Here is a 12,238-nt window from a genome sequence, read left to right as displayed (position 1 = left end):
CAGCCTCCGTCACCCTGTGTCTCTCATTTAAACGTGGTGCACGGCTGTGTCGGGCATCCCTCTCTCCCTTGCTCTCTTCCTCCATCTCTCTCTCCCAGTGCGAGGCTGACCTAACTAGGCCCATGTCTCATTTACAGACAAGCCTTAACTCCCCAACAAAGGAGGTTGGCATTATAAGATGCCCAAGGTCATTCAACTTAAACTGCCCTTTGAAAAAAAGCAACTAATCAAATCAAAAATGTTATTATAAATATGTTATTTGTTTATGACGTATTGAAAACGGAATGGCGAGTCTGCTGTTTCAGAAGCACTGTTATTGGTCACAACTCTTTATTTGCATTTCACATGGGCAGAATATACAATCACTCTTCACAGAAGACCAATTAAGGGAGACCATCAAAATAATTACCCATAATACCCCAATTCTGTTAAACATGTCTACCTGTTAGTTCAATGCCTTACACATTCAAGATAAACATCAAATAAGGAAAAAAAAGCTGTATCATTATCGTTTAATTGAACCACTATCTTTTCATTTGAAGGATGCATTATGACATACTTCTTACATTAATCTCTTTGCAAAGCCTTTCAATAATTACAATGGCCAATGAATAAATCAAATCAAATCAAATACAATTGTATTGGAGTAATGAGAGTAAGTTATTAGATATGTTTCTGAAATCTATTTACATTTCATATATGCTGTATTTCAAAAACGAATGGTCTTCCCTTCAGTCTCTGTGCTGCCTTTTCAGCAGAATAAATAACTCATCAATTGACAATAGAATCAGCCGAAAAGAAAGACAAAGTAGATGACTGTAAAGCTACTGCTAAGCTAATACTGACTATGACTGGCAAAAGCCCATGGCACAAGAACCAAGAAAGAAACACTAGCCAACATAAATAAACACCCCGTCATGTATTTCCTACTGCACTGTTGTCTGTACTCTTTTGTCAAATTAACTCCACATTGTCACTTCAACCTTCAGTAGTCATATACACTCTGATATACGCGAGTGACGTCAGTTTCAGGGGTCAATAGAAACATTTCGACCAGTCACTCACTCCAATGGTTCATGTGGATCATTTTACACAATCCAAAATATTGTAGTTGTGTTTGTGCGCTCTCTGGTACTTTCAAGTGACAATCCATCAGATAGGAAACATCAATAGAAAGAGAGAGAATAGGATTTCAGTAAGACATAAAAGTATGAGCAATATTTGTACATGATACATTGTTGAGTAAATGCATCCATCAACTATGCCTCTCCACTTATAGCTAAGTGATTCATTCCACAACACGCCGCGCGTGGTGAGCGTCTGCTGCTGAATGAGCATTATACTAACATCGTCAATAGTTCCAGATGAGCAACTACACTAAAAAGCTCCTCTAAGCAGTTTTAGCAGGTAGCTACAATAACCAATACTTATAATCTGACCTTCCCGCAATGACAGCCACATATCTCATGTCTGTACAGAAAATTGTATAATATGCATCCCTGCATTGAAATGTCCTTAATGTGAACTTGTGAATCAGTTATGAATAACGGAATTGCATAAGCTCTACAACTAAAAAGCGGAGATATACTATAAGGACTGTTGAATGACTTCAAATATACTTGAAAAACCACACCCCCAAAAAAGTTTTTAAAGTTGAAACTGGATGTTGATACAGACTATTATTATCATCCTGTAAATGACTACAGCTAATAACAGGTTATTGAATACGCTACCGTTCAAAAGTTTGGGATCACGTAGAAATGTCCTTGTTTTTTGAAAGAAAATCACATTTTTTAACCATTAATATACATAAAATTGACCAGAAATACAGTGTAGACATTGTTAATGTTGTAAATGACTATTGTAGCTGGAAACAGCAGATTTTTTTTACGGATTATCTACATAGGCGTACAGAGGCCCATTATCAGCAACCTTCACTCCTGTGTTCCAATGGCACATTATGTTAGCTAATCAAAGTTTATCATTTTAAAAGGCTAATTGATCATTAGAAAACCCTTTTGCAATTATGTTTGCACAGCTGAAAACTGCTGTGCTGATTAAAGAAGCAATTAAACTGGCCTTCTTTAGACTAGTTGAGTGTCTGGAGCATCAGCATTTGTGGGTTTGATTACAGGCTTAAAATGGCCAGAAACAAATAACTTTCTTCTTGAAACTCATCAGTCTATTCTTGTTCTGAGAAATGGCTACTCTGGGATGCTGGCTTCCTAAGGCAGAGTTCCCCTGTCCAGTGTCTGTGTTCTTTTGCCCATCTTAATCTTTTCTTTTTACTGGCCATTCTGAGATATGGCTTTTTCTTTGCAACTCTGCCTAGAAGGCCAGCATCCCGGAGTCGCCTCTTCACTGTTGACGTTGAGACTGGTGTTTTGCGGGTACTATTTAATAAAGCTGCCAGTTGAGGACTTGTGTTTTCAAACTAGACACTCTAATGTACTTGTCCTCTTGCTCAGTTTTACACCGGGGCCTCCCACTCCTCTTTCTATTCTGGTTAGAGCCAGTTTGCTCTGTTCTGTGAAGTGAGTAGTGCACAGCGTTGTACAAGATCTTCAGTTTCTTGGCAATTTCTCGCATGGAATAACCTTAATTTCTCAGAACAAAAATAGACTGACGAGTTTAAGAAGAAAGTTCTTTGTTTCTGGCCATTTTAAGCCTGTAATCGAACCCACAAATGCTGATGCTCCAGATACTCAACTAGTCTAAAGAAGGCCAGTTTAATTGCTTCTTTAATCAGCACAACAGTTTCCAGCTGTGCTAACATAATTGCAAAAGGGTTTTCTAATGACCAATTAGCCTTTTAAAATGATAAACTCGGATAAGCTAACACAATGTGCCATTGGAACACAGGAGTGATGGTTGCTGATAATGGGCCTCTGTACGCCTATGTAGATATTCCGTAAAAATCTGTTATTTCCAGCTACAATAGTCATTTACAACATTAACAATGTCTACACTGTATTTCGGATCAATTTGTTGTTATTTTAATGGACAAAAAATTAGCTTTTGCTTTAAAAAACAAGGGCATTTCTAAGTGAACCAAACTTTTGAACAGTAGTGTTTGTCAATTTATATAACGTTTAAGAACAAATTCCTTGTGTCTCTCAGCAATATTTGAAGTCCAAGAAAGTAATTGGGTATATACAGATGTAGGATCTTAATTTGATCACCCTGTTTTTGCAGGGAATTTTCTGCACAGCAGGAAAAGCAAACTTGTAGTGTATTCAAGGTTTTTAAAGGCTTCTAAAGTTGTATTTTCCACTTTAAAATGTTGGTTTGCCCAAACAAAAAATGTATCAACCCCTACGAAAATGTCCATTAATTATAACCCACACAATAATTCACATTTCTGTAGGATTTGTTGCTGTATGAATATGTTCCTGCTGTGAGAAACTGGTCAAATTAAGATCACACATCTGTACTTACAAATGATATAAGACATGAGATCCTGCAGTTAGTACTTACTGTAACAAGAACTTGTACTAGTAGTAAATTATGCAGACATCTAAATATATCTCCAAAATCCCTACAACTCACTGCTCAATGTCCTCAACTGTCAGTACCATCTCTACACTCAGATCCATGATGAGTTAACACAATTCTCACAGCTAAACAGCTGCTGAGTACTCACTGACTATGATCACGTCTGACTCCTAATCATCAGGAGTATTGATCTGAAGCGTTCGATCTTCCTATAAACAGGAGAACACCGACGTTGATGAGGTCAGTGCCCATTGCCCCCAATAGGGACCCTACAGAGTAAGCAAGGGGGGATTGGAGGGCAAGGGAGGGATGAAGAAGAAGGAGGCAATGGCAAGCATTCAGTTCTCAAAAACTCAAAACACCAGGATTATAAAAGGGGATCCTTCCAAAGAGTCTTAAGCTCTTGAGTATCCGATCCAAAGATGACGCTGTAGAGTCCACAGGAGGCTGCTGAGGGGAGGACGGCTCATAATAATGGCCGGAACGGAGCAAATGGAATGCCATCAAACACCTGGAAACCATGTGCTTGATGTCTTTGATACCATTCCACTCATTCTGATCCAGCCATTACCACGAGCTCGTTCTCCCCAATTAAGTTGCCACCAACCTCCTGGGATAGTCTCTTATGTATAGGATTCCTCTCCAAAGACGACACTAGAGTCTGATGTGGCCAATACACTACGTACGGTTATGTACTGTAGCCTATATGTACTCTCATAATACTCTAGTGTTATCTTCGGGTAGAGCAGGGGACAAATGGACGCCTCTCGGTCTATGTCAGAGAGAGGGAGACCAGCGTGAGGGAGACCAGAATAAAAAGAAGGGAGGAAAATGAAGAGGTGGCGGCCGACGGGACCGGGCGGTTCTTCTTCCGGGGCCCATTGCAGAGCGGTGTGTTACAACAGGAGATGCACACAGAGTTGATCCTTCCAGTGCAGAACTGCTGGTAGCCTGACGAGGATATGAGGCATGCCCCGGACGAGGCGCAGGACTTGCGGTAAAATATGCCTGAAGAAGGAGAGAGAGAAGTGGTCAGGAGTAGTGCAAAGCTATACAGGATGTCCAGGTCAAGGTAGATGCGGTAATGACACCGCTGGTGAAACTGAGCCAAGTCTCATAGCAAACTGAGGTAGCACAAGCACTGGGGAAGGGAGGGGTAAAAGTCCGTAAACTGTCTTTTTTTTCATGAATGTGTGTCTGTTTTACGTTATGCCTGGCCTATGCCATGTCTCGCACCCTTTTACAGTGCATGTTCTTGTACGTAAAGCAAATATCTGTGAAAATCAGACAAAGCAATATCTAAACAGGAATAACAATTACACATCAAAAACATTTGGTGATTTGAACATATTTGCCATAGGATCTTAGCCAAGTGAGAAATTCTTGAGACGTAGACTATATTGTAATGCAGTGCTATTTGCAATTTAACAGAACTTTATCCTGATCAATACTGGAATGGTTCATATTACTGGGAGGTGATCCTCTTAAGTGCCTAGAACCTTTGTCGAGCCGTTATAAGAAATAAAACATTGAGAATGTCACCTCGACAGAATATAATGCTCTCAAACGATGGAACAATTGCAACAAAACAATGCTTTGATTTCTATGGTGGCGAGGGAATGCACATGAATAAGAGTGTTTTTTGATTTCATGGAAACGTTGTTGTGCCATGAAGTCTTACCACAGGAGGTGGTAAGAAAGCCTGCTTCTCCCTGCCAGATAAATGAACACCTTGCAGGGACTTAACTCCCATTTTGCCCTACTCCTTCCTAGGAAATAGACACTGCGCTTTTGGACACAATGCAATCCAAGGTGACCCTGGAGATTCGACTCAAGCTCCACTGAATCTATAAGCATCCGTACATGTTATAAGCATATATAGGCGCTTATAATGTCTTAATGGAAGGTCTATCATGTGTTCTCTGCTGAAATGTGTCAGCAGACTGCAAAGAGCTGTTATTATGAGAAGGGGTTCATAAGTGCTTACGACAAGTCTTACATTGCATTGTAACTGTGGCATACGACGTTAAGTGAAGTGTTGAGAAAAGTTCAAATGAAAGAGGAAAGAGGAAGTAGATGAAAGAGGTAGATGAGAGAGGTAGATGAAAGAGGTAGATGAAAGGGGGGGGGAGAACTGCTAGTCATGTTAAAAGTTACATCAAAACTGTACTGCTCTAATTTACTCGTCTTTCTCTTGAAATAATAACCGATGAGCTGTCAGACAAAGTGTAAATGTGTAAATGCAATACAATATTCTTGTTTTGTCTCAAAGACGTCAGACAAGCCTTTAAGACAAAAGTAGAGCATTTCGGTCTGCATCAGCCCCTGATTACTGCTATTAAGTATGACAGAACTAACAATGCAACTTCAGCTTAATCAACCCTCTGCTTTGTTCCATACTTCATCACTATGCACATTTAGAACTGACAGTCAAACAAACCAAGTCCCCAAACCTTTGTTGGGGGGAGGAATGGGTAGAGACCAAGCTGGCACCAATTCACGTGCAAAAGCCAACTTTCTCTGAGGATTACGTTACAGATGTCTCCACATATCATACACACATACATATCATATCTCCACATATCATACACACATTATGCAAGTGTTTCTTTCCACCGATAACGATGTGGTAATTCGCAAATTCATTATTTGTGATAAATTGCGGTTGCTGCATATAAAGATAATTAGTTAGGCTCCTGGTCTCAGGTTGACATGATAGGAAATGATTAAATTAAGGAACTTATTCATTACCAACATTGCTAGAAGGTTTCATGTTAGAATAAAAGTTTGCATGAATTTTCTGTTTATCTGCTTACAGGAGCACATAAGAATCCCTTTGCCAACATCGCATTAGAATCAAATGACTCAGAAGACCTTTCTAAAGAGTGCAGAGGCTGGAAAAGAATAGTGAATATACTGTAAGCATGTGCATTTCACACAAAAGTGCATCCTTATCTCAAGGTTATTCAAACCATTACACAGCACTACACAGTGTACATTTATTTGTTCATGACATTATTGCCGTAGATTATTGCCTTTGAGTGATGAATCTTGTCAACCATCACGTTCAGAGACAGTTCGGGCATAAAACACTCGCTAAAGACAATCTTGCTATGACGGTTTTGGTACACTTTTTTTTATGCTCTTGTAATTGGAAGCATACATTTGAACACAAGTGACATGCTGTACATAACATTGGATGTGGTAAGATCAATAGGCCTAGTGTGTTTGAAGGGCGTTCTCTCATTAACCCTCTTGTTGTGTTCGTTTCATGTTAATGAATTCTGTGTTCCCGGGTCCAAAATGACCACCCCCATTAGAGCTGATTATAAATCCATAATAATACATATATTATCACCTAATGTTGTGTTAGATATTTTTTATCAACTTATAGTTCTTGTGAACATTACAAGTTTTGAACTTCTATTTACTATTTATGGCCTGTAGGCCTCATTGACCTGAGCTCCTACAACTCGTTTTTGAGATGGAAAAAAAAAGCATCATGTATGGATTATTTTGACAAAAACAAATACTCAGATGAAACATATTGTTCTATTCATCACGGACTACTTTGTGTCAAAGTTTAACAAGGACTCTCTCCTCCTCACCAGTGTTATGATCAAAGATATGATCAAGAGCCTCACATACAATATATCGTTTGGTCATTGTGCTGTCACAGAATGAATTGTGAGAAAGGCCTCAAAAAAGATTTACATACCAGAGCCTGAGAAAAGTTCTATATATTATTGAAACAATGTTGCGATTGTCTGTGAGAATGCTAACAGGTGTGGTTCCCCTGGGGGAAATATTCTATTGGGGAAAGGTTCCCGTGGGGGTTGCCATGGAAGCCAAGGAGGGGAGTGATGTGTGTGTGTGTGTGCTCAAACACACATTATATGGGGGTCTGGGAGAGGAAGTGTGTCCATCTGATGAATGGGCATGTGCCTGAACTCAATTGTATACATTAATTGTATTCTCACCCATTAATTTCTAATTACTGGTCATTTTTGACCAGGAACCCAACAGGTGTACAAAAGTTCAATAAAACCCCCAAAATGTTATGAAAATCATCCAAATGTAATTTGTGTGTTCAGATGCCCTGTGTGGACAAAGTCATGGAACCTTATGACAATCCGATTAAATTAACTACGTTTTTCAGAGAGAAAACTTGTAAATCAGTCCAATTTGACCGGAACACGGCAGGAGGGTTAAGCAATAAGGCACGAAGGGGTGTGGTGTATGGGCAATATACCACTACTAATGGCTGTTCTTATGCACGACACAACTCATAGTGCCTGGATGCAGCCTTTAATTGTGTTATATTGGCCTTATACCACAAACCCCTGAGGTGTCTTGTTGCTATTATAAACTGGTACAGCAGTACAAATAAATGTCTGATATACCACGGCTGTCAGCCAATCAGCATTCAGGGCTCGACCCACCCAGTTTATAATAAAAAATATTGCATGGATCAACTGAGTACAGCAACCAGCAACCAAGGGGTTAACCACCCTTTGGGATAATCCCATTAAAATAATATGAGCCATAAACCATTCATTAACTATGGTAATAGCCTCTTCATCTATGGAGATTCGTTGATACACTGTAGGTCCCAATTGATGTAGTGGGCATGTAGGCCTAGTTTATGATCTCATTTGTTGATGTTACAAGGAGACCTTATAGATCAGTTCCACTGAATTCAGAGATAGAGAGGAAGTGCAGGAAAGAGGAAAATATACCGTATTTAGGTCACATGTTAAAAAGTGTTACAGTCCGGTGTGACTTGGTTTTGCATGGCAAGGTAGGTGTCAGAGAAGGCAGTGTGGCCTGGGGTGGTCTAGCTACAGAATACATTTATATTGTGTTGGCGTGGGTTCGAATCCGGCCCCACCCTTCTGACACAAAACAGATCCTCCAACCTTCCTGTCTCTCTCTCACAGGTCTCTCTCGTCAGACTGAAGCTCACGCTCTGCTGTGGCGGAGATACAGCGTCAGCGAGAAGGGACTACTTCTCCCACTAGCTCTATCCAATGTAGAACAAGCGAGGAAAGGAATGGGACGCTGTTTTCTTACCATCCTTCTTCACCAGTACCTCCTTCTGACACATGTCCTGCACGTTGACCGTGCAGTTGACAATGAACTCCGGCGTGGAGCATTCATTGTTTTTCACCTCCTCACACTGGTAACATTGGATCTGGAGAGCATAGCCTGTACAAGAGAGAGACAAGAAGAACCGCAAGGAGTTAAAAAAAAAATGTCCACAGTTCACCAGTATCTGGCATATAGTATCTCATTAGTCTATGAATGTTGGTCAAGAGAGACTACAGGCAAATTCTTTCAAGTTCGTTTGGCTGTGCTAGATTGAGCTTTCCCGGCACAGTGGAACCAATGGAGTTGTCAGAAAAGTGCAAGCTGGCACTCCAGGCAGGCTCGATCGAAACGCTGAAACTATTTGAAAGATTAGGCCTAAAATCTCGTTTGAAAGATTTGAAAATGTTATGCCGTGCACCCAGGTCTGCAGTTCAGTCATTAGCATTATCCCTTGTTCATCTGGAGCCTTTCAGCCCCCCATGTTTTCCTCCCAGCTACTCAAGAATAATGTGTTTTCGTGATCTATTGCCATTACCACAGATCAGGAACTGTATCCTCGAGGAGAGACAAATCCATCTTTGAGACGAAAAAGTCTCTTTGCTGGCATTTTGAAAGTCAACTTGGACCCTATTTGCAAGACGGGATCTCCGTGATGAATCACAAGTGTGAAGATTACCTCAAAGAGCAGTTAATGTGGGAGAGACGACGTTGACGCCATCCTTACACATGCGGACATGTTGCAAATATCAGACAATAGGACTTTGAGCTAATATGATGACATTTCTGTACCCCACCACAGAAAGCACTGATGAGTCACACAAACACATACTTCTCTGACAACATACACGTTTGTCATGACAACAAAGAAACACAGCAGAGAGGAGTTGTTTGGTGCACAAACCGGTCTGGAGTCAGGATAAAGGGATTTTGACTGAAAACAATGAACAAACACGTTTCAACAATATAAATACATACTCTCATGTACTTGCCAACTAAACTTAATATAGAGCCGTCAGACATAATTGTGCGTGTAAGCTGGGCATACTGTATCTGTGCAGGGAAAAAGGCGACTCAACTTTACGCACTAAAATAATAATTGCCATTCTGACTACTACAGGTCAAAACAACCAAGTCAGAGTGTTTCAGACAAAGTGCTTTTATCCACACACTCAATGAAGCTGTTGCTCCAGCACTGACTTCAAATGAGATGAATTCATTCTAACTTGACTCATTGGAATGAAATGGAAATTGAGATGAACTAAGAATGACAGATGGTTGGCTATTCATGCAAAGTTGTTTCACAGGGAAGAAAAATCAAGAGAATTTAATCGAGGATACCGGATGGAGAGCACAATCTGATTCAGGGTTTAGCAGAAACATGCATGACTGTGCAATGATAAACAATCATTCAAAATGTTCTCAAGCGCCACAGTTTCAGGTCATTTGTTCTCCGTGACAGTTAGTACCGTGTTCTAATTATTGAAATGGCGACAGTCATTCTTTTCCCAGTCTGACAGCGCCATCATGTACAAATTCAATTGAAAAGGATCCAAAACAAAAATCAGAGCGTAATTACTTTAAAACCAGATAAATGCTTCAAAACTCCATCCATCAACCGAGCAATAGAGTCTCATAAAGTGCCTAAACACATCCTAGACTGTAATGTATTTGTCCTCTACAGACCACTGGCTATTTATACTCTATATAATTAACATTTAGGCAAGCATAAAGTCATGTACATATTGTCTATAATTTTCATATTGTTCTTCAATACAGTTTTCACTGAGGTAAAAACATCCTCAAGTTATTTAGAAGTATTTTCTGCTAACAGCGAAGATGATGTTTAAGGAGTGAGTATGTTCACCAAATGCAGCACATCCAACTCGGAACGGAGAGAACATTTGTATGTTATTTACACCAGAGTCATTTTTGGCGAGATTAAGTTCTTACAGGCCACTGCTCATATGCCATGTGCAATGTGTTGAGCTGGAAATATGGACTGGAAAAGCTCTGAGCGGCTGATCGTTGGATGTATGTTGGAATGACAATGCGGACTATTCCATTGACATAGATTATCATTGTCATTTTACCTGAACCTTTTTTTTAAACTACATTACCACCGTTTGTATACATTATTCCCAAATCATTGCTATAAGGTGACCCATGTGGATTGAGAAATCGGTTTATTTGCCGTCATCTATCTTATTAAATGGTGTATTTTCCTTCCACAGTCATCTGAAGAGAGACAGCTTTGTTATTCTCTGCATATTTCGTGATTTTAATATTCATCACAGGTGTTCATGGAGTGGTAGTTCAGCTCCTTTAACACCCATTAAAAAAATGGTGCTTGAGTTTATTACATTCACCTGAGCTGACAACTGTTGATCAATCAAGTTCCTTATCATTTGAGCTTGATGGAATGCCTACACCTGTAAAAAAAAAAAAAAAGTGTTGAATTGCATCTTCTGTAATTAGAAAGCTATTAATTGGCTATTGATAATGAGCGGCCTCAACATGTCCCTCTGCTTTATAAAATGTGTGAATACATTCTTCACCTGTAAGGGTGTCTAGTCATGTTTAGTAGCAATTCATCGGAACATTCAATAGCCTAATTAGCATGCCACGCAGGGCAATTGTAAGATCAGAAAGACGCTCCAAATATGGAATAATGGTCCATGTTTCAGCTCTATTATTTAACATTTACTGTTTAAACAATATCATTACATTTAAGCAAAGATACGTAAAATAGTAGCTTAAGTAACATTTTGAAAATGTGCCTTTGCACAAGTCATATGGCGCAAAGTGTTTTACAGACGAATTATGACCTAAGGTGACATATTGTCTCTAGCTGGAACGCAAGTGTCATTAAAAATGTTAAATCCAAGAATCTATGTCACAATTTCTTATTCCAAGACAGTTATAAATGCATTTAACGAGATGATTTGATCTGCAATGGTGACCTCCTGCGCGCCTCCCTGTTGGCATTACCAGACCTCTACTGGACTTCTGAAAACGATTTAATTGTTTTCATCCGACAAAAGAAAAGCTCCCCAAAATCATTTAAACATAATCCAAACTTGAATTAGATTGGAATACCTGGACATATCACTTGAGGAAATGCTCTCAGCATCAGAATACAACGCAGAAAGCCAACACATGTAAGATTACGCAGTCTCCAAAGTTTAGCATACCTGTTTTGAGGAAAATTCCAAGCAAAGTTGCGTAAATGAGAAGCAACATCCTCTCCCAAATGACACTATAGAGGAACACATCAGACCAGGTGAACTTAAAACGAAAGCAAAACCCTTAGATGGATCCGTGGCATCAATGTGTGAGAGCACATTCTGCTGCGAGGAATGTGATGCGCAGCGCTGAACGAGGGCGAGCTCTGGGGTTCGAGAGACTAGGCTGCGGAATTCCAGTGAAATTGGATGAGGATAAATCGTAAAACGTACCACGTGATGAAAGATCGTGGTATGGAAGCAATTCTTCAATCACTCATATCCTACACACGCAGATCAGTGACTGTTTAATTGCGTCCAAATATGAAATGGTCACCTTTGGATATGCTTTTGGGCATGGAGTGCACCGTTGGTAGCCATCCACATTTAACCAGGTTTACAAAGGCTACTATTAATTAAATACGTTTTTT

At 39.8% G+C, this 12,238-nt stretch overlaps 1 protein-coding gene across 1 annotated transcript; it reads right to left on the bottom strand.

Moving 5' to 3' along the window:
• Positions 1 to 3,009: 3,009 nt before the first annotated feature.
• LOC115129971 (ly6/PLAUR domain-containing protein 1-like) lies at positions 3,010 to 11,971 on the bottom strand. The gene is made up of 3 exons (XM_029660760.2): positions 11,778 to 11,971; positions 8,569 to 8,703; positions 3,010 to 4,503 (listed from the first exon to the last, which is right to left on the bottom strand). Exons 1-3 carry the CDS (start codon positions 11,824 to 11,826, stop codon positions 4,268 to 4,270), a joined length of 420 nt encoding a protein of 139 aa, XP_029516620.1. The 5' UTR covers positions 11,827 to 11,971; the 3' UTR covers positions 3,010 to 4,267.
• Between the last annotated feature and the right edge of the window lie 267 nt (positions 11,972 to 12,238).

Source organism: Oncorhynchus nerka, linkage group LG5 (assembly GCF_034236695.1).
Source record: "Oncorhynchus nerka isolate Pitt River linkage group LG5, Oner_Uvic_2.0, whole genome shotgun sequence".
In the NCBI taxonomy this organism is placed as follows: Eukaryota; Metazoa; Chordata; class Actinopteri; order Salmoniformes; family Salmonidae; genus Oncorhynchus; species Oncorhynchus nerka.
This window is presented reverse-complemented; position numbering and strand designations above follow the sequence as displayed.

Coding starts and splice junctions, on each gene's coding strand:
- LOC115129971 (XM_029660760.2), bottom strand. CDS start 11,826: ATGTTGCTTCTCATTTACGCAACTTTGCTTGGAATTTTCCTCAAAACA. Junction 8,704..11,777: donor TGGAATTTTCCTCAAAACAG/GTATGCTAAACT, acceptor TCTCTTGTACAG/GCTATGCTCTCCAGATCCAA. Junction 4,504..8,568: donor GGTACTGGTGAAGAAGGATG/GTAAGAAAACAG, acceptor CTCCTTCTTCAG/GCATATTTTACCGCAAGTCC.